General features: G+C 34.4%; 1 protein-coding gene across 23 annotated transcripts in view; it reads left to right on the top strand.

Moving 5' to 3' along the window:
• LOC124167213 (endophilin-A) overlaps positions 1 to 22600 on the top strand; it is a 326930-nt gene that overhangs the window by 293069 nt on the left and 11261 nt on the right. For 6 of the 23 annotated variants that reach the window (XM_046545068.1, XM_046545064.1, XM_046545067.1 and 3 more), the window contains exons 5-12: positions 233 to 366; positions 698 to 773; positions 5603 to 5662; positions 11537 to 11637; positions 12198 to 12301; positions 13565 to 13656; positions 18771 to 18908; positions 21132 to 21215. In XM_046545068.1, coding sequence (XP_046401024.1) covers positions 233 to 366; positions 698 to 773; positions 5603 to 5662; positions 11537 to 11637; positions 12198 to 12301; positions 13565 to 13656; positions 18771 to 18908; positions 21132 to 21215 — 789 coding nt within the window. Of the gene's footprint in view, positions 1 to 232; positions 367 to 697; positions 774 to 5602; positions 5663 to 11536; positions 11638 to 12197; positions 12302 to 13564; positions 13783 to 18770; positions 18909 to 21131; positions 21216 to 22600 lie in introns of all 23 variants that reach the window. The other 17 variants (XM_046545082.1, XM_046545078.1, XM_046545074.1 and 14 more) reach the window with 17 other exon arrangements.

The following is a 22600-nucleotide window of genomic DNA, read 5'->3' as shown; positions in this document are numbered from 1 at the left end:
GAAAAATCAGAGCATATAGTGTACTAAGTGTAAATTATACTGCCTGTGATACACCTTTCCCTTAACACGAAATACGCCTAATGCGACACTTTTTAGGAGTGTATTTATTGTGTTAAGTGACGGATAGTTGTACATACTTTAATCAGATCCTCAACAAAATCCATTCTTTCACTTAATTCTACTCTTGTTTTAATTATATGTACTCTCATTTTTTTCTTTGATTATCCAACAGCTGTTGCTTTAATTGAAATGGGCGAGTCAATGAAGCAAATGGCAGACGTCAAGTATTCATTGGATGACAATGTAAAGCAAAACTTCTTAGAACCCCTCCACCATCTCCAAACTAAAGACCTCAAAGAGGTCATGGTAAGTTTCATTGCTTATAGAATTCTTGCCTGAAAATATTTTGTTGGTATATGCCTTTTCTCTATATTGAATACCAAGAAATACCATATATCAGCTTATAAATATTACTGTTATTATTACTATGAAATTTTCTATGTCAATTTCTAAAAAATTATCTCTTTAAAAGTTTGTGAATTGCTTTGGAGATACCTTACTATAACACATGTGACCTTTACTTATGTAAATTTACATTTTATTTTTGCAGTTGATGTATGTAATTGTTTTACTAATTCTACGTTACTTCAATTGAATTAGTGCAGAAAATATCTCATTTCATTTCTTTCTTTTTTAGCACCATAGGAAAAAGTTGCAAGGTAGAAGACTAGATTATGATTGTAAGCGGAGAAGACAGGCAAAAGGTAAAGAAGGTGATTTAAGATTTTCTTGCTCTTATTCATAATTCTAATTATACTATCAACATTTTCTATTTAAAGTTTTTTTTTTGAAGAAGAAGTGGGCTGGGATTTTTTTTTACCTTTGAGAGGTCATTTTTCATTCCTTAGTTGTCTGAAGAGCCATTTTTTCAACTCTTATTACTTTTGAAACCTCGTTTTTCTTATGTGGGTGTATTGATAGAAAGGCTGGCAAATGTAAATGTATGCCCTCCCCATATTTTTTTGTTTTTCCTCAAGCTCCTATCAGTTCCATTTTCATCAAGTAAGAAATTTATTTGTATGACTCCAAGCAGCTCACCAGTGGATTCGATCCAATCATCTACGTCTTTAGGGTATGTGTCAGTAAATTACTTTTAAATGTGCATAGGTAGCTTGATGTTTCACTTACCTTAATTTAGTAAGGTCCTCATGACCCACAACCCCTCACCTTGCATAAGGTTAGATTTTTCTGCACAGTTGAAAAGTGGTAGAATGTACTTTATCTTAAATGTTCACCTGGTGCAATCAATGAAATTTCTTGTTCAAAGAAGTATTTGTTTTTTTCATTATTGAGAAACAGATCCCAATTATGAAAATAAGTCTTTGGAATAAGCTCAAAAATAAAGATTTGAATTAAAATGGGAGAGTTTTCACTCATCAAAAGGAAAAAAAATATGGTTTATTTTATTTTTTAAAATTTTTCCTGATGGATGTCAAGTTTTTCTTGAAGCATGAACAGAATTAAAGGTGGGCTTAGTAAGGCTAAGAACGATTTGAATCAAAAAGAAATACAGTTCCTTAGGTGAAAAGCTGTCATTAATATGAGTTCTCAAAGAAGACTTTTGATTAGCTTTCCAAAATCCTTTTTCTTAAAAATTTTATGTCAGTTATTTTTTTTTTGTTTCCCTGGACTACCCTGGCCCCAAAATATTCTACCTAGTAAGTCTCCCTACGATGAATAGATAATACTGCTAGACCCACGCTAAAAATAAACTTGAGTTTATGCATGATACTTGACCTCACCAAGAAAAGTATATTAGAATAGATGACTGAATTATGTGTTCATTTGTCTTTGCTTTAATAGCATATTGTGGAGCTAGTTCATATTTGATTGGTGTACTGTTCAAAACAAATCTTTCTTAGCTTGGTGGTAAAAAATTTAGGAACATAGTATAAAAAAGTACGAGAAATTGTTTGTAAATAATAGATGTATTAAACCAAAACCATACAAATTGCAGCAACCAAAAATCAAGGCCTGGAAGACTTTCTTCCAACTTCTACTCAAAATCGTGCAAATTGTAAAAGTATTAGAGTTCAAGATACGCAGAGAGTTTCTCTGCTGTATATGCTGGTCTGAAATTCACTTAAAAATAAAGGTGAACGGCCATAGTTTCTGAACTGAACCAAACTTAGTTTCCTCACTGAATATTGGGGTGAACTGGTGTGCTCAGGGTTGAAAGCCTCAGAGGGTAGTACGTATGTATGAGTTCATGAAGGGGGTTGACGTTTTCAGGTGGTGCTTGTAAAACTCCATTCTGAAGTAATAGGTAGAACATATGGTCAGCCTGAGTGGAGGGAGGAGTATTTTCTTCCCAACTCTGGCAACTAAACAGATAGTGTTTATCTTATTACATATTGTTTTGGCTGCCATATTTGCCCCTGTTTCAGTCATAATTGTAGCCAAGTACATATTTTTTTCAGACTGTAGTTTAATGGTTTTGGAGTTGAAAACAAAGTTGGTATGGTGTAGTCATACTGAAGTACTCATGTTATTTTGTACCGTGTTATAGTCCTCCAGTTAGTTCTGCAGGTTAAACACTCCGCACAGTGGAAAAACATGTGTAAACATGTACTATTGAGGGCTTCCCAAGGGGTGATTCATGGCATGTATGGATAAATATTAAGATGAAGACTTTCAGAAGGGTAATTCACATGCAAAAAGATGTTGAAAAAGTCAAGCATAAATATATTCCTCTGTCTGGGGGAGCTACAATTAAATAACTTCTCTCTCTCTCTCTTTGGAATTAAAAATGAAATATCTTTTTAGCATTTATTGTTTGTTTATATTATGTCCTGAGAAGTACTAGAGGTTTGTTTTTATTTGCTTCCTCCAAAGACGTGTCCACATTACTCAGTATTTAATTTCGTGGTTTGCTAGAGTATTTAGTGGATAACTATTTTCCAAAGATGGAAACTTATTTATTGACTAATATAACCTCTAGGATATTTTTTCAGTAGTCAATCAAAAGATAGCCAGTAATTCTTAAAAGAATACTTGACAGTTTTCTCCTACGCCTGCTTCAGATTTTGTATCATGCTGCCATGCCACTTCCTGGATTTATTTCTTGCTTTTATCAGTTGAGTCCCTTTATTTTTCAATGAATTGAAACATCGGTGAGTTATTGTGCATTCTACCACTTCCATGGAATTAGATGTGCTTTTTTCTTTATAATAAAAAAATAAAAGAATTTCTCATTCTAAAACCGGCCATTTCAATATAAATGAGTAAAATTCTCTTTGGAAGTAAGAGAAGGAAGATATAATATTTCAATTTTATTGAAGTAATAATGCAAAATATATTTCCATAAATTTTAGTTTTGCACAACCTGATTTCAGAGTTGATGGAGCGAATAGTTCTTACATGAAATAACTATGTTGGAAATATATTCAAATACTCTTTCAATGATTTTGCATAATGTAATTGAAGATGATTAAATATGGTGGCAATTTTTCCACAATTGCATGTATATAAAAGGCGTCTATTCACATTCAAATGTTTGTTCCGATCTCTTCCAGATTTGATTATTTCACTCGTGTCTGCTTATTTCTTAAGACTCTTCTAGAACTGTATCTATTGAACAAATGGACTCTCAAAAATATATCAAAATGTGATTTTAAATTATGTGCATGATTTTAGGTGACAATTACTGAATTTAATTCTTGTCTTCTCTTCTATATGCATGATCTCTCATCTTTTTTGACCCAAGATGATGAGTATTAGGAGGCTACTGCTATACTTCTGCATGTATCCACTGCATGATTAAATAGGTGGTCTACTTTATTGTTTTACAATGTTGCCTTGCATTTATTTATTTTGTCTGAGATTTGACTTGCATTCATTAGATCTCGTTATGAGCAGCCTGCCTTGCATTCAATAGGTCTTTATTATTATTTGATAAGATTACCTCCTATTCCATCATGACTGCTGGTTTTATTCATTGACTAATTGTGATGTGATAGCATTGAAAACATTTTTGTAGCCAATACCGTTGGCCATGAAAAAGTTTCTTTGGATGGTGAAATACTTCATTTTTTGTATTTATTTGAATCCTGAAAATTTACTAGATAAGCATCAATAATTAGCTGAATTCTACCTGGTTTGATACAAATGTCCCTACATAAAATTAATGTCAAATATAGTTCATGAAATTAATCATTATTGAATGCGGACATCAAATGCATATCGTGATTCATATGCTTCATGAAAATGAAAAACGAACTATTTCAGTTATGACATGTACATATGTAATTCATTCAATAGCCCACAAGATCATTTGATTTTTATGTGTAAATGTATCTTTTTGGAACCTGTTTTTGAGGAAGCATGTCATTGCATTGATTTTTATAGTATAAGACTAGACTATGATGCTGTTTCTTATAGTTGAGCTTATGTACTAAATGGTATGAGGGAAAATGTTTATACTGGCATAATGACAGAGGTAACCGATAGTTAGAAGTGAGGACAAAATTGCAGAGGTAACCGATTGTTACCTCCATCATAATGTCAGTATGAACCATAAAAATGGATTTCAGGAGTCCATTAGCAAGTTGACTGCTGTTGGTATTACTCCAGAACTAAGGAAACACCATTCTTTCTCTTTATTAATGGCTCCACCATAGTGTCAAGGCATCTTACTTAGCAATTATTAATACCCACACAATGTAGTCCATTTGAATTTAGGCTGTACAGTTAGTGTGTGGTAAATATCCTTAGGGGTGCACGTTGTCCAGTTGGAAAAATATTTTAGGAGAGTTAAAAAAATTTCTGGGATTTTTCAAATGAATATTATATTCCATCACAGTGTTCAGAGTTTTTCTGAAATACTTCTTCCTTTTTTAGAGGATAATACATCATCATCAGCATGGGGGAGGAGGGGAACCCTGGAGTAACAGTCATAAAATCACTCGAAATATCTCTTACATTCCAAGTTTCCTCCGAGAAGCAATGTAGACTCACAATCAGACAAAATTTTCATCCAACCAGGTGGTATGAATAATAATATCTGTGATGTAATACATATTTTTGTCTTCTGAAGTCATGCTTGAAAATATCATGGGGCTTGTTTTGTATTAAAAAAACGAGCGATGCAAAAACTGGAGTGTAGCTGTCCATTAGAAACTTGAGCGTATTTGCACCTGTTTGAGTGATGGCTTTGATAGATCATGAAAATGCTTTACATCATGTGTCGTGCTCTACCCTACATTTAACGTTTCATACATAGTAATTTGAGAATCATTTTATTTCTTACTGAATGCTCCATTTATGAGTGTAGTTAAAGTTTCCATACCTTTTTTTTTACCTATTTTCATACAGATTTTCTCTGATTTCAATGATGATGAAATACATTCCCAGTCAGTTCATTCATTCCCCTTTCCTCCTCCTTTCCCATCATTTCACACTCCCAAGTACATAATTTTTTCCCTTCTCCCACTAACACAGGTATTCTATTTTATTTCCATGTGTTTCGTGTTTGTTATGTTGTTGATGTGTGCGACCTACTTGACAACCACAATCACCAACAAATCAACCTCTAAATGGGCAGTCAAAAAAGGTACAGCAACTCCCAGTCCGTATGGAAGCCCAGCAAAATCTCCCTCGGGTGGTATGTTGCGTTTTAATGATTGCAATACCCCTATCTCACCTTTGGTTCACCACCCCTTTCTGAACATTACCTACTTATTCATGACTTGCTCCAAGGCTTCTTCGTATGATATGTATATCACCCCCATGCAGGTTCATGAGTGAATTCATATGTCCCGTCAAAACATTTTATTTCTTCATGTCGAAAAATTGTGTGGTTGCATGAATGAACTTTCATAAAATTTGAAGAGTCCCTTTGCATTCATGTGTTCATTGCCTGTGGGAGTACATTCATGCACACAAAAAGGCCTTCAGAAAAATTCTGATGGCTCTAAAACTCTAAACTAAACTGTAATGTCATCCCTGTCTGAGAATGCACACAGGGAGATGGGGTATGATTTTTAGGTTTCGCTTTCACTTTATTATTATATTTCTAGGATTATGGCATGGTGGAAATGGCAATTTTTTCAGATTATATCAGATAATTTTTTTCAATATCCACTTAAAAACTCTTCAACCCTTTATACTCAACAGAGCATTCCTTTTGTGTTAACAAGGACATGGAACTCTAGTTTTGTATTTTAGCTGATTAATTGAGAGTCGTTCAGTGTTACATAAAAGTAGTTAGTCAATTATTTTAATGAATTACAACATCATTAGTGACCAAAGAAAATAATAAAGTTAATGAATGCCCTGATTTGGAAATAATTTTATCCCCACTTTTTTTCATTTTAAAAACTGCATGTCAGAGGTGTGGCAAAAGTTCTAGATCCTGTTATCATATATATGTATTACAATTAGTGATGGGTCGGTTCGATTCCTCGATTCTTCGATTCCTCGATTCTCGACCAAGAACCGGAATCGAAAACGAGTACTTGATAAGGTGAAAAATCGATTCCGATTCCAGTAGTACTTCAAACAACAAAATATACGACTGCGTTTCCAACAGTCATTTGAATTTTCGCGCCACGTAATCGTAATGACAACACATCTTCTATTGATGTGCAAGTACTCGAAAATTCAAGTCGATCGGGTAGTTGGTACTCGACTCGAGCGTTTCGAGTAGCATTACGAATGTCGAGTCGAGTAGCTAAGGTTACAGAGCTTTCGAGGCTAGTAGGTCCTGCAATCTGCCGGCAGGAAGCGCTATCATGAAACTCATGTAGGTAATAATGCAGTTTTTAAAGCAGATAAGTCATTCTAATGCCTTGACCAGGTAAATTCAGCTTGCCGAATACACTATAATTGTCGACGTGGGCGCCGAATACCTTAACGCGTTTACACCAGCCGCGGCGGCCGATCGTCTTCCTACCCGGCGCACACTGGTCCGAAATCGGAAAAAGCTGGACATTGGTTTTTCTGCTTGAGAATTTGAAAGGGCCAAATATTACATGATTCATATATGTAGTATGTAATCTTTATTACAGCTATGAAAATTTCCGTACTCAGGGCTCTCCCTTGTAGTTTGGATACATATATATGGTCGACATATTATGAGTGCCAATATTTTAAAGTAATACCTATCATGTAACACCACTTTTCAGGTATTTTCTGTTTTGAAATTTAGCTATTATATTTTAATTACATAGTGATGATATGAAAGATGCTTTTGTCAACTGACTCTTTTACAGAGTAATATTTTTTAAAGTGGTTTTCTTGTTTCCTGGAATTAAGTCATATTTTTCTTGGAGCCTATGGCATCAGAATCGATGGAATCGGTATCGGTAGAATCGGAATCGAAATGTCAGAATCGGAATCAGGATCGGAATCGATAAAATTTTGGAATCGACCCATCACTAATTACAATATTAGGAGTGAAAAATAAGTTTCATTTTTTGAAACTTTTTTCCTGTTTCTTTGCAATTTGAGAATATAGATTGACAGAGTAAGGATTGCAAATAGGGAAGAGCTATATGAATGAAGAGCGTGTTCTTTAATAAATTTATGTCTTCCCTTAATTTTTGTGCATTCCAATCCACTTCGAATTGAGCATTTTTTATTGATTCACTTCCTCATGTTGTGTGATTTATATCTCAGGTGCTGCATTTTGAATTTGCCATTTCCATCATTTCATACCCAAAATTATCAGAGATGATCACATGAAATATATTTTCTGTGTCTGAAGTAAAGAATATTTTTAATACAATAAAATGAACTATTCATGTCAATGCCACATTATCTAAATATTCTGGGACCATTAAATACAGTTATTATTTATCAGTACCAGAATCCATACTCCCACCTTTCTCTTTGTTACACAGAATATTTAACAAAGGTAATTCAGAAATAATGTATCCTCTTAAAATCAGTTGATATCATATCCTTGCTGTTAACTATGTCTGTTGAATTGACAAATATAGGTCAAGTTTGGAAAACTATACTCAGATAATTTAATGCAAAGTTTTTGACAGTCCATGAAAGAGTAATCAAGGTATGTCACTTGAAACCTTTCCTCATATCTTTGTATGTAAGCTATTTATTATCAATTCAGTCGGTTTTGCCTCATATGAATCTATTTATTTATCTGAACACCCCTGATATTTTCTTTTGAGAAAAATTGATTACTTATCACATTAAGTATATGTTTCAATCTGTGATTATTTTCGCATGATGTCACTACCCAGTTAAGTACTGAGTTCTTTGGTGCTAATTCAGTCTGCAAAACATGTATTCAGCCGTAAAAAATTTCACCAATTTATTTAATTGGTTACACCTTGGCTTTTCATATTTACTCATTAGAATTTTGGCTGAGGATGTTCTGAAGTGGTATCAAAACTTCAATATTTTTTTAATCCTCTCAGTGCCGCTGAAATATGGTGATACTAGCAAAAAATGCCAACGTAAATTTTAGAATTTTTTAACTTTTTATGAAAAAAAACACTTTATGAAGTTACTATTTCACATATCAATGCAATATTTTAACCAAAAAGGAATTATTTTTTGTTATAATATTCTAATAAAATGGATAAAGGATTTTAAAAAGTATTACCATATTAGGATATTAAATCCAGTTTATGCTTGAGCCGATACATCAGCCCATGGCACTAAGAGGGTCAATGCTGGATAATTGAGTGGAATGGCTTGACTACCTACTTTTATTGAAATTTTTTGGCACCTCTTGTTGAAAAGTTTACCCACATTACATAGAATCAAAAAGTGTTCTTTTTTTAGTTCATTCTTAGTTGTTTTTTTGTTTTGCATATTAAATAAAAACTGATGCATGTGGTTTGACTATGGTCTTGCAATGAAATTTAGAGTTGTAGCAAGTGGGAATTGTTTGCCCCTCTGTAGTGGCTGGATAGGTCTGATACATATTTTTTAAACTTAATTTGCTCATCTTCTAATGGTAAATAAAGAAGAATGGGGCTATGCTTTATAAAATATGCATGTTTATTGGGTTAGATAATTGATTAGTTTTGGATGAAGTTTTTTTTAACATAGTAATCTCATGAAAAGCAATGTCTAACTTATAATTTTCTTGCATTATTTTTGCCTTGTACCAAATTTCCTTGACCTGCCTATCAATACACACATATACAATAATTTTACGGGTTGGATATCATTTGGCTTACGCTTTTTTTTTGTAAGTACTGTGCACTGCTTTTTCCAGTGCTTCCAAGAATAATATTTGTAAAGTTCCATCAAAGAAATAGTGAAATTTCTAAAACCTCTCGTACTTTTCTATGTAATGCATAATTTTGATCTATTATTTCTTTGATAGCTCTTTCCTTTATTTTGGTTTTCTTATCTTATTCTGCTCTGAATGTCTCAAAAATAAAAATGATTTGGTACTAAAATTGTTGAGATGAAAGTGGTTTGCATAAAATTTTATTCTTAAAATTTTGTATTTTTCAGATTCAAATTTTGGATGGTTGAGTATCTTATTTGTAAACTGTCTGAAATTATTTTTGCTCATTTTCTTGCATTTTTGAGTATGACTTAACAAAATTTTTTAGTAAGATGAATTAGCGAATTAATAAAGCCATTTAGGCAATTTTTGTTTTTTACCTCTGCTGACTTACAAATGTGTATAGAAGTTTCTCATGAGACAGTCTCACTACATACTTATCTCAATTATGGTGTCCTTCTTGTTACCTCTTCATGATTCCATATTTGAGGGAACATTCTCATTTAAAACAGTTGAGTAAATTTCATGGTTGCTTTAATATTTCAGCTTTGATAGTGAATTTATATTTTAACTCCTCAGGGTTATTTAATTGCTGATAGAAACGCCAATTTCATCCATTTTCATTGAGGCTGTAGCTCAAACATTAAATTCTTCAACCTTTCGGATGTCATTCCTCATTATATGCAAAATTTTAAGTTTACCTTTCCATTTTCCTTCCAATTCAGTCCTCTGCATTGATATCTTTCATTTTGGTGGCCTTTCTGTTCATTGTTAATTTTTTGATTGTTGTCTACAAGGTGTGGATTTTTAAAGTGCGACTACCAGCCATAGCTTTTTAATTAACTTGAATATCACTATAATGTAGTACTTCATTTATGTTACTAGCTTGCAGTGATGGTTTCCTATGTACAAGTAAACATTTTTGCAGTGTATTTTCGTACCAGTGACCTCGGCCTCAGTAAGCATCAACTGCAATTGTTATTGTAGTTATTTTAGTACTTGAATTGAGCTATAGAGTATGTCCAAAAATTGTCAGTGGATTCATTGAAGAAATTTGAATAACTAGACACCACTAAATATTAATAGGTTTCAAAAATGGGCTCTTCCTGTGATTTTATGTACCTCTTTTAGAAAATGTCAAACCCATTGTGGTAATCATCCTCTTGGATAGCCTTTTGAGCCCTGGCACTTACTTTTTGGCTTTGCAAAGAAATGATGTCTTTTTGTTAGGGTTTTCGTGTCTTTGAACAAAAAGAATTTAGTGAGAATCAGATCAGGACTGTAGGTCAGCTGGATATTTATTGCATGATATCTCTTGCATATCAGCCGTTAAGTTTGTTATGAGGAAGGTAGCAGGAGCTCAAATGTTGTCCTCAATGTCAGATTGGGCACAGTGAACCTGTAGTTTGAGTCTTAAGTTCACGTTCTCATGGATTTTGGTATTGACAGGTTTGCCTTTTTATGCACGCTCTTATTGGGCGAGCCTCCAGATATCAAAGAGCATAATTCATGGTCTTAATTATTGCTGGTGGTGGTCGCTGATGATTTCTTCAAGATCTGCTTTCAAAGACATGTGCTGCCAGTACACTTGATCTTCTAAATAAATTATCATTTGAGGCTGTCTTACTATTGGCATGTAAGTTTCCACTGCAGACTTGCTAAGTTTCACCCATATGATGATAGCAATCTTTTCTTCCCATGATTGCTTCATAGCAGATTGTGCAGGAGACAAATATGAGTTTCATTGATGTTCTTGTTCTGAGATGACTGACTGACCACGTGTCCATAAGCTTTGTTCCATTTTCATTTATCGTAACCATATAAAGTGGACTGTCCCAATTTTTCTCTTTAAATGAGAGATTGTCATTACTTTTTCGGCACACCCTTTAAACCATAGTAGAAAGCTAGTAATGTAAACAGGCTAAGCCTGTAGCCAGTTATGAGGTCAAGGGTTTAATCCCCTCCTCCCCTCTAAATTTTTGAACGGTACATTCTTAAGTAAGCCCCTAACCCTCAAATGCACTCCTGTTCTGAGTGAAGCTCCCGAAAAATGGCTGGCTATGGTCTTGGTGTAGGCTAACCAGGTTACATTACTCTCTCCAGAAGTAGTGCTTATAATTTTATGTATTTATTTTCATAATATTAATTTCTTTACTTGAGTTATTCCTCAAGTTTCATTTGTTTATTTTTCTCTTTTGTTTCCTAAGTTTGTTTTGATTTTTGTTTTCCTATGCTTTTTTTTTCTCCCCATTTCCCCAATGCTCACAGGTTCTCACATTACAGATGAGGAAATCAAGCTTTCCGAGGACAAATTTGCAGAATCGTTACAACTGGCCCAAGTCGGAATGTTTAACCTGCTTGAGAATGATGTAAGTAATCCATTTGCCCTGAAATATTGTTCAAAACATTGCAATTTTGATTTCTAATCAAGAACCTATCAAGTCCAGTGCCAGTATGCTTGCCCCAGAGGCTGTTTGTGAATCGTGAACTACAGTATGTCCATTTTAATAATGCGAATTTTTCTCTGCAATGGAAATTCCACAAATCATTGCACTATTCCTCCGTTTATCTTTCATCTGTGGTTCTTTATGCTGAGTGTCTATTTAACTATTATTCTTACATGTTAATTAAAACATTCCCATACATGTGAGGATACAGCCTGGATTAGTCATAGTGTGTGGGTTGCTTGATTTAATGCCATTCATTTGTGAGCGTAGTTCTTACTCAGAATAAGGATTAATTTGGATTGACATTATCTAATATAACACCAGAATTAATGTATCCCCTTAAATTTCTTTGATGACTTAAAGATGATGTCATCATAATTATTTTTATTAGAAGTATCTGCTTTCTGTGTACATAATGTTTTTACTTATGCGTGTGATTATATACTAACTGATGGATTAATATGCTATCATTTTTATTGCAGGTGGAACAAATATCTCAGTTAGCATCATTTGCTGAGGCTCTTCTAGAATACCATCAGCAGTGCACAGAAATCCTTAAGACTCTAACTGAAACAATGGTTGAGAAGTAAGTGTTTTATCATTAAATTTATATTTAGCGAATTCATTGTTTAACTCCTCCTCATTTTTATATTTTATCACCTTTGTATGATCCCTTCTCTAGAGGATTTGTATTAAAATTTAAATAGAAAAGACTTGGGCGTATGATTAAAAGAGAGAGTGTGTCTTAAAGTGTTTGAACCATTTTTACACGTAAATTGGGCTGCAATAAAAGCTTAATACTCTGATGTGAATGATGGAAGTTGCCGTTGCATTTCATGAGATTGTTTTTCAGATCCACAATTATTCTCCAGACCAAAATTTCCTAATACATTTTCACTTTGATGTATGTAATTTTTGTTTCAAATGTGGTTATTATCAATCTCTAAGGCTGAACCCCTCAAGCTTTTAGAGGAGAAGAATAGAAGTACTTCATTTTTACTTTACTAGCTCCTCATGATACTTGATGTTACTTAAATTTAAAACCTAATTAGTTAGATGATTTTAAAGAGTTGTCTTGATCCAGAATTGAAGATTGGTATCGCAAACATTAACATTGGATATCGTAGTCTCTACTTTGTTTGACGAGACTTAGTGGAGCAGTATGTTCTTTTGTAAACTAAAATTTTTTCTGCTGACCAATTCAAACTTTAAAAATATGTGAAAAAGTTTGATTGGTTTCCTAAAAACAGTCTCAATTTATTTTGGGATATATTTCCTCTGTTTCTTGAATTCCTCCACAAGGCAGTAGCCAAAAAATTTTTTTAGGGGTTAATATGAAGGGTACATTCTTTACCAGTGGTCTTGAAACTTTTTTAATGCAAGGACCAAAAATTGATTTTACAACGTCCAGAGGGCCACAATGTTCCGTGTCACTTTACCACCACAACAAAAAAATATAAAAAAACACTTATAATTTCAAATGGTAATAATCTTTATTAGTTTATTTCTGATTGGAGTGTCGATATTTGGTTCCCAGTACAATATTTTCTTCAACCTCAGGGGCCACTGTTTAAAGATCTTTGCTGTAGATCATAGCTCCCAAACATTCTTGGAACCCCTAGACTTGAGCTCCTCTTACTCTCCTAGATCTTTGAACACTTGTTACCTAATGATCAAACATATTACTTATATGTTTATTCATCAAGGTTGATGGAAATACCTTCACTGTTTTACTACCCTAGTACGCACTTAAACGAGTGGAAATATTGCTGTTATTTCATCATGTTTTTTTTCTAGTTTTTTGTGGTGCATTTTTTAAGTACTGTTTTTTTCCTGGTTCTGTTTGCAGGAAGGAAGAAGCTGCTTGCAGACCTAAATCGGAGTTCACGCCCAAAACACTGGCAGATCTGAATGTGGAGGGACTTAGTGATGGCCTTAATGGTGCGCCTCCTCCTTACTCGTCGTGTGTAGGGCCAGCATCAGCAAAGTATGGCAGAGCTGTGAATCATAAACCTAGTGCTCCACCAGCCATTGATCAGTTTGACTCGTGGGGATCTGCCCCCAAAGGTGACCTTAAATGGCAAAATTTCAAAGCCTTTACTCCATGGCTTGGGAAACATAACAATGGTAGTGGTGGTGGTGGTGGTAAAGTGCTGCTTTGGGCATCTTGACTAACATCCGATGTTTGGCTTTGGTGATCGTTTTTTTCCGCTATCTCGTTTGTACCACTAACCCATTTTGACTTTACAAGTCTACCTCTTCTCTGTTCTTTATCTTTTTTTCATGATTGTTATGTCAGTTATTATTTATTTCTGGTTATCTCTTGAGTTATTTCAATTCATCTTAATATTGATAAATATGGCTATAATTAAATTAGTCTAATATTCTCTGTGCTACAGGATTATGATTTGAAAAAATAATATTGCAAACAAAAACTCGTCCTGTATGTCAGTGGCGTAGCCAGGAATTTTGTTCAGGGGGGGGGGTCCAAAACCTTGGGGGAAAATGTTTGAAAAACTGGGTGCAAAGTAATGGTTTTTTAACTAATTTTAACACTTTTAATAATCGATAAAACTTCATTTGTTAATGAAACATTTTTTAATTCAAGATTTTTCAATATTTCATTTTCTTTTATGAAGGAAAATAATTGTTTTTCATATTTTGGGGGATGCATGATGACAGGGAGTGTGCTAGCCTAGCAGATACAGCACTTGGCTACTTATCATGTTCTGGGTTCAAATCCAAGTCTTAGTAACAGTCCCAAATAAAATCCTTGAAGTGCAAGGTGACCAAGGCAAAGAAACTGGCTACAATGTGCGTGATGTTCACATGTCTTTGGCTTAGCCTGAGGTGAGCTCTACCCTCACCTATCTTATCCAGCCTTCAGGTGGAATCACTGAGTGAGCATTTCAAAGAATGCAGCTCAAAAAATTTTTGTTGTTGAATTGTGGATTTACCTTATTTATCCTAACCTTATCCTCATTTTACTTATTATTTTATTGAAGCAAAGCCATTCACGAGAAAATATCAATGTTTAAAATTAAGTCCAGCTCTGCCTTGCTTTTTAAGGATGTTAAAATCTAGTCGTAGCAAAATTTTTTTAAAACATGATGCCATTCATGTTTTACTGTAACTATGAATTTGAATTTCATATGGTAGTCCTAGATTAGACTCAATATGTTGATATAAGCTTCTGGAGACTAAAGATGCGGTACTAGTGATTTAATCCCACTGACAACTCAAGTTCTCATCTTTATGACATGCAATCAAAGTTTGACTTTCAGCTCCATGAGCACTATAAGAAGCAAGTGAAGGTCCCCTTACTCCCATTCTTCTTCTTTCGTAGAGGAAGTGCCTTCACAGCGTGGATAGTAGTCAACACAGCTTATTTAGCCACCTACGTAGGCTGTGTAAGACTCTTGTGGCACTGTCTAGATCCTAATTATGTTGCTAATTCCACTATGGTGTATAAACATTTCCAGATCCTTTTTTCATCTCTCTTTTGCTAGTGGTTCTATTTATGAGACTACCCTAGAGTGAGAAAAGTTATTTCCTCAGTCCTGAATGGCATTGAGACACCAGATATCCTAAATATGTAGTATGTGGTCAAGAGACTCATAGTTTTATTTTCAATCCATTTTTTCCCGCAAATGTGTAAGTGAGGGTGCGTTTCCTTCCTGCTACCATTCTTTTTCCGGCTTTTTTCTTGGCATCCAAAATTGACCCCCTCACAAAATTACTTATTCTACTCATTAGTGGCAAACTCCATTTTTTATGCCAGAAGTTAGTTATTATCATCATCATTATGAAAGTTCAATGAGCAAAACCTTAACCAGCCAATGTCAGTTTTCCCTTACATCCGTCAGTTTCATCTCTTTTTCCCAGCTAGTGTTTCGGATGTACGATGTGTGGGAGTCGAAGTGGGAATAAACTGGGTTTTGCATGTCTCATGAACATTTTTGCATTTACAATGTACTGTTGCATACTCATTGTGATAAGGGAATGCAGTCTTTCGATATAGATGGATTTGACCGTGAATCTCTTTCTCTTTTATATGTCAAAAGCTGAAGTATGTGTCATATGCTTAACATGTATTCTTTAAGGATCATAGATCTTTATCCTCTTTTCAATTGCTGTTACATCCACAAGTGGCAGATATTTTAAAGCTGCTATTGCATGTGGTAGTTTGAATAGTTTTTGTCCATTACCAAAAAAAATGTTTATGGAATTAAACTCTCCGCCAAAGTTACTATATCAGAGAGTTAACTATTGAGCAATTAAATGTTAGCTTCCCTCCTCATTATGTTACTCTTTTCTGAGTTATAAGTTAATGATCCATAATTTACAAAATTTAGGATAGCAACATATAGCTAATAAATCACAATTCATGGTGGGCATATGTCGTTTGTGCCAAGATTTCAAACATTTTCAGAGTCTTTATGTGAATGTGTGATGCACTTTTCTCTCAGCATTTCAAAGGGGGTGACTTTTTCGCATTAGCTGCTTTTATTGTGATTTTAATAATGTGGAATGCTATTGAACCCATTTAACTTGTTTCATTGAGGTTAGTTTAGTTTTTTGCCACTTTTTTTGCCTAGAAATACCATAAATTCATTAAACATTAGGAAACTGTTTTGTTTTTAGAATCTTTCAATCAGAATAAAGAAAAAATGAATTGTTGAATCATTTTAGGCCCTTATTAGACTAGGTAGCAAGGCAACGTTGCCAGCGACAGTAGATTGCGATGAACTGGCTACCAAACCGAGTAGCCAGTTCAGTATCCAGAATTTTTTCTATACTCAGCGATGTGTACTGACTGAGTGGCGATGCGAGACTGGCGACCTAGTGTGATAAGCTCCGTATGTTACAATGCGGCGTTGCCAGTATGGGTAGCCAGTGGCGACCAGAGTGGCGACGGGGCTCGGTAGCCAGTCAGTCGCCAAAGTGTGGCTACGTCGCTGGCTACCCTCTTGTAATAACATCCATAAGAATCAATGACCCATGACAACTTGAGCAGCCAGTTTTGTCGTTGGCGACGTCGCCTGGATACCTCATCTAATAAGGGCCTTAGATACTTAGTTGCTGATAAGATGATTTACCATGTTTTTATATGCCATTATTTTATCAGCTTTGAAATATTTTTCAATACAATGAGCTCTTGATTCTCCTCAGCTGCAGATGGTATAGCTGGTAATTCAAAATAGTGTTTCACATTAAATTACATGTGCAATCAAGTGTGTATGATATTTATTCCATGAGAAATAGAAGTTGCATGTCTTGTTGAACTAGTTAAATGGGTTTTTCATTTCAGAAAATGGTGTCTCTGTTTGTCTTGTTTCTTGTCCTCATTGAGCACAGAAATATGCTGGTTAGTTTTAAAGCTTTTCCATCGTGAAAAAATTAGATTCTGGTTAATAAATATATATATCTTTTATGTTATTTACTTCATCATCCAATGGTAGAATGAAATCACATGCAATTGACAGTAATTGATAGTAGATTAATAATGATATCTAATGTATATTTATCTGAAGATTTTTGCAGCTTCTTTTATCTATCTTGTTAGTTCCTTATCTTGATAATTCTCTTGAAACACTCCCAGAAAGAGTGAAACGTTGAGCAGAAAATGTTATCAACGCAGCATTTCCCGAAAGGGACTAACTAGATGTAATGCATTATCTACACTAAAATTCAAAAGTATTTATGACGTCATTATATTTAAAGCAACACACGTGAGAAATAGCATTATTTTGGTATTAGCAGTTAGCTGTTATGTCATTGTCCTGTTGCTGAAGTTTCTCTGTTCTCTTATGTTCATCTCAAAACCACCCAGTTATCACTTTGGAAAACTCTTGCTGAAAATGCAGAGTAATTGAGAATTCATGGAAAATTTATTTGCTACTGAAAGTTTAACTGTAATGTTAAAACAACAATGTAATGTTTATGCTCTTGGAGTATAGGTCATGAGAAGAAACTTTATTGTAATGTTAAACATAAATCTGTAGAATTTGGTCATTCAAAATTGGAGTTAAAATGAGTACCTATTATTTAGTGTTGGCCTTGGTTATTTATGCAACCAATATTTTAGGTTTTAAACCCTATCAAAGCAGGAATGGGATTTTTATCGATGCCTTATTGAATTAATCTTTTGTTAAGGAAATCATCAACATTCTTTTTGAAAATCACTGTTAAAAATGTGTTTTATATGATTATTTTATTTTATTGTGCATTGCATTTTTTTTAAATAGCTGTATTGGAAGTAGTAATTATTACAGAACTCTTTCAACCATCCCTCCCCATAAGTTCTCTGTGTTTTTGTTGTTGCGGATAGACTTGTTTTTACATGGTTTCTAAGTCCTCAGGAATAATGTGATTTCATTTATTTTAATCTGCTACTGCTAAAAAGTACCTACTCAAAAAGTTTCCTAAAAATGAACTTGTTCATTTGGATGTTTGAGGTTCCTATTCATCTTGTTATTATACTAATAAACAGTGCTGTCATGAAAATAAGACGGAGAAACTTTAAGCGCTTGGCTCTGGACATTGAGTTATAGTGCTTGTGATGATCAGAATTAGTGTATATCATTACATTTTAGGTTTCCTTATCAGTGATCAATGCGCTGAATGGTTGAAGAATGATTGATGCTACTTAGGCATATTTTTGTGCTCATGACTGATTTGTATTGGGAGGACTAAGTCAATAGGTTTGTCTGTTTTCCAACTCTAGGACGATATGCCATTGTAGTGGTGGCCCTTTAATTTACTTCACTCATTGAAGCATATGAAATCTGTCACATTTCTTCTCTCGAATTATTGTGTCGGTTTGGCATGAGTCAGTGTGTCTGGGAATACTTTGGGGGCTACTCATCTCTATTTTTTCCTTCCACTTCACCGTGTTGTCTCTTAATCGAATCTTCTGCTTCCTTGACAACCTCTCATGTCCATCCTTCCTCTCATAATCTCCGATCATGGCGCCCCGTCACACGTGACCCTCCATTGAATGATTTGTGTGGTGGGCAAACCGACCTCTTCCCCGACCCCTTCCGACCCTTCAGTAGCAGTCCCTGGTCGCTCTCCGTACCACTCCCCGGCTCGTTCTCCCGCCACCACTCCAGTGCACCAGCCCAGCACGCTGCTCTTTGCAACTCCTGATGGCAGCCAACCAGGGGGTAACCAGAACAATAAACCACAGGGTACATTAGATCTCATTATCAGGGCTTCAGTCGATCTGAATGCAACCTCACAGAGTCCTGCCACCTGTTGAAAGACACTATTATTGTTCGTTGACTCAGTAGCCACAAAGCATCTGGTCTCTTTTTTTTCTTGCATGCTTTTTTTTTTTTTATCAATTAAATAATTCATCACTTACATTCATTATGGTATTTCGAAATGTGCAAATGATTTATTTACGATTAAACTGACTGGCACCACTATCTTCCTTGAGGGTTACCTTTATATCTTGCAGGCGAGATTAGTTTCACTTCCTGGGCAAAGTATGGTTTTCATGGTGAATAATTGGCTACCCGAGCAGTACATCTATCAGAAATAATGTTAATGAATCTCAAATTTGATGTTTGCTTGATCATATCAATTGGTACACCCTTATTGTTAATTTCTTCGTTCATTTTGGCTTAGAGCTGGCTGGAGACATTTCCTATAATCATCTGAACCCAATTATTTTATCATGCGATTCCAATTTTGGAGCTTATTAGTGTTATAAGTATATATTCCTAGATTCATTTATTCCTAGACAATCCTCCGATCCATGTAGTAACTTCTAAAATAGTTATATCAAATTCAGCCTGTATGGTTAAGTGTAGTGAGCCATGTTTCACCGAGGAAGTTATGTATCATTTAGTCTGGCTGAAACCAGTAAATATCATTTATTACGAAAATAAGTTAGCCTGTATTTTACTTTAGAATTTTATTCAAAGGGCAATATGGTTTTCAGAGATTTCATTACCTTGTTTAATAAGTAGGTAAGTTAACTTGAAATGAAAATAGGTAGTTCTGATCTGAATTTCTCTTGCCTGTGCATGTGTAAGAGGAAATATGGTTTCCGTAAATAGCCTGAAGAGAAATCTTTTAAAATTATCCTTATATACAAAATTAATCAAGATACAATGTGTCATCGTTGGCTGTGAATGATTATGACTCAAATGCTATTGTTTTTTAGATGTAGGACAAATTGAGGTGTGGAAATTATTGAATTAAATGAAAGGCTTTGCTTTTGATTAAGAGCTATACGAATGGGTATTTTTTAATTATGTGAAATGGTACATGTTTGGTTTATCACTTAAATTGAATGAATTTAGAAAACATTTGCTGTAGCAGGTAATAAGTGTACTGATTGAGAAAGCGATGATCATGTTTCTGTAAATGGATCATCAAAACATTATTTTTCACAATTTAATTACCTCTCTTCAAGTAATGCACTTTGCTAGCCTTATCATAATTTCAATAATGTTTAAATTTTGAGTTATTGAGTCAAAAATTAAATGAGAGAAAATGCATTTTTTTATCCTCGCCACTGAGTCAAACCTTACGGCCACACGTCAATCAAAGTTGCAGTCAGTAATAACTCAATTCTTTATGGTGAAATACTTACCTTAACTCCAATAATTTCTAAGGTATTGAAATCGTATAAAAAAATGAATTTATTTCTTTTAAAGAACAGGTGGCAAACTGTTAGTGGGTTTGCATGTGTACACACTCATTGTTATACATTTATTAACAGTGCATGACTTGGGCAAACACTGCTTAGGATTTTTTTTCTTGTTTTTTTTTCAAATTTTCAATACATTAGAAAGAACATTCAAAAAGCATCTAGCATCTCCACTTTCATTCTTCGTTGCATGCATATTAATTAACGAGCTTGAGTGTTGCAGTATGTTTTCCATAAGAATTTTGGAAGATACTCATGTAATGTAAATTTCATAACTACGCGTCTTACTGGCATTGTAGTTGGTCATCTTTTGCTGATTCATTGTCTATGCTAGCTATGTGATTTTTATGTTCGGTAGTTGAAATAGTCCTTTTCTATGTTCATTGTTAACTTTATGGAGCTTTTGGTAAGTACTCACTTTTATATTTCATGTAGATATTTGCTTTCCTTCAATGTTTTTTGTAAATTTTTAGTGTTTTACACAAACTGTTGCTGTGGTTCAGTTAGTCCTCATATGCTAACCAACTTCTCTTGCAGCTCTAGAATAAGGCAATTCGTGCATAGGTAATAAATATGCATAGGCTCGGAAACTGTACTTTTGCTCTTTTGTCTCTGGAGTTATCATGTATTTCTCTCCTATTCACATGTGCATTGGCATCCTCTGGCCTTGTCATTGGTTTGCCTTTGTCATTTCTCCCTCTCCTTTCTTTCTCTCTGATGCCTTTATGAAAATGCTGATTCTGCATCTTAGGCTCTTCTCAGCAATCTTCTCCTGCGAACCCAAAATCACATCTGGAGCTGTTTCCTCCTGGCAACCCTCCACGGTCTACTAATGGTAACTTCCAAAAGAAATAGCTTTGAATTCCTAAAACCATCTGTACACCAGCAGTATCAGTAAATTTATAGTGGTCAGGTGATCAAAAATGAGTAAGGTGTCCTTTATAACATAACCTACCTACCAATTCTTTCATACATTTTGAACATTGCTTTCGTCATTTTTCATTGCTGGACAAAATATGTAGTATGTGGTAAATACTGGAGGTTGACCTTAATTATATTGACCAATTATATGTTTCTCTCAGCTAAGTTCATAATAATTCTGTTATATCTTCTATGAACTTAGTCTTAAAGGTACTTGTGCTCAAATGTGAGTACTCTATCAAAAATATGGCAGTGCATAATATTAACAGTTAGAGATACCACAATTAGGATAATTTCTGGGGAAGATGCTCAATATAGCAACAGGATCAGGGGTTTTTTTCTATTATACTACCACTCTGGCCCAGATTATGTGAAGTGTACTGCCATATGGGTGCTATAGTAATGCTATTGGTCAGTTTATTCCTTTGTGTTATTTCAGTGGGTTCATTAGGAATGTCAGCATACATATTGATAAAAAATTTGGGTTGCGAATTGTGTTGGCTACATTTTTCATTGAAATGTCATTCACTGTGATTTCTCAGGCCGCAAATGTATCGTACCCATACATCTCCTTATAGTTCGATCTTCAATTTCTAGTGTCGATTATATCTTACCAGTTCTTATTTCCAAGGCCTGCCAAGATGGTCGTGAGATAGTTTCCCAATATGGAGTAGATTAAATTCAATAATTTTTGAGCAAATGAATTGTAGTGGTTAAGTATTTAAAGTTTTAGTATGGGAATGATTTTTCTTTGAGTACACTACATAGCAGCTGAAAAATCCCTGATCATGGTACTTCATGGTTGTTAATTATTTACTTCAGAGAAGAATAGTAACGTTGCTTGGAACCAAGGAAACCCATTTGTAATTTTTTGCGTGTTCAACTGTGGATAGTATGTTTTTAAGACTCAAAAGAAGTTAAATGAACAATTATCAGGAAGTAAAAAATTAAGGTTGCTGAAATGATCTATCCAACAATTCCAGTGCCCCATAGTCTGCAGTAAGGCTCTTCCAAGTATTTTGAATGCTACATTGTGGTCACCTTACTCATGATGAATTAACGTATGAATTCTGATTTTTGGCTGCATTACAGCCATACTCTTAAAATATCAATTTAAAATGTACAGCCATCTTTTATTCTTTGGACTTAATTATGGTCTCTTCTTTAAAACAGAAGTGACAAGTCTCATTTTTTTGAGCTTGCTAATGTAAATTTATCTGAATACTAGTGTGCAGTTGCAGTAACTACTCCCATGGTATAAGTGAAATGATAGGATTTGAAAATTATTGTCTCATTTAA

This window comes from Ischnura elegans, chromosome 10 (genome assembly GCF_921293095.1).
Source record: "Ischnura elegans chromosome 10, ioIscEleg1.1, whole genome shotgun sequence".
NCBI classification, from domain to species: domain Eukaryota; kingdom Metazoa; phylum Arthropoda; class Insecta; order Odonata; family Coenagrionidae; genus Ischnura; species Ischnura elegans.
Note: the sequence above shows the minus strand (reverse complement) of the source record. Positions and strands in the feature narration are given on the sequence as shown.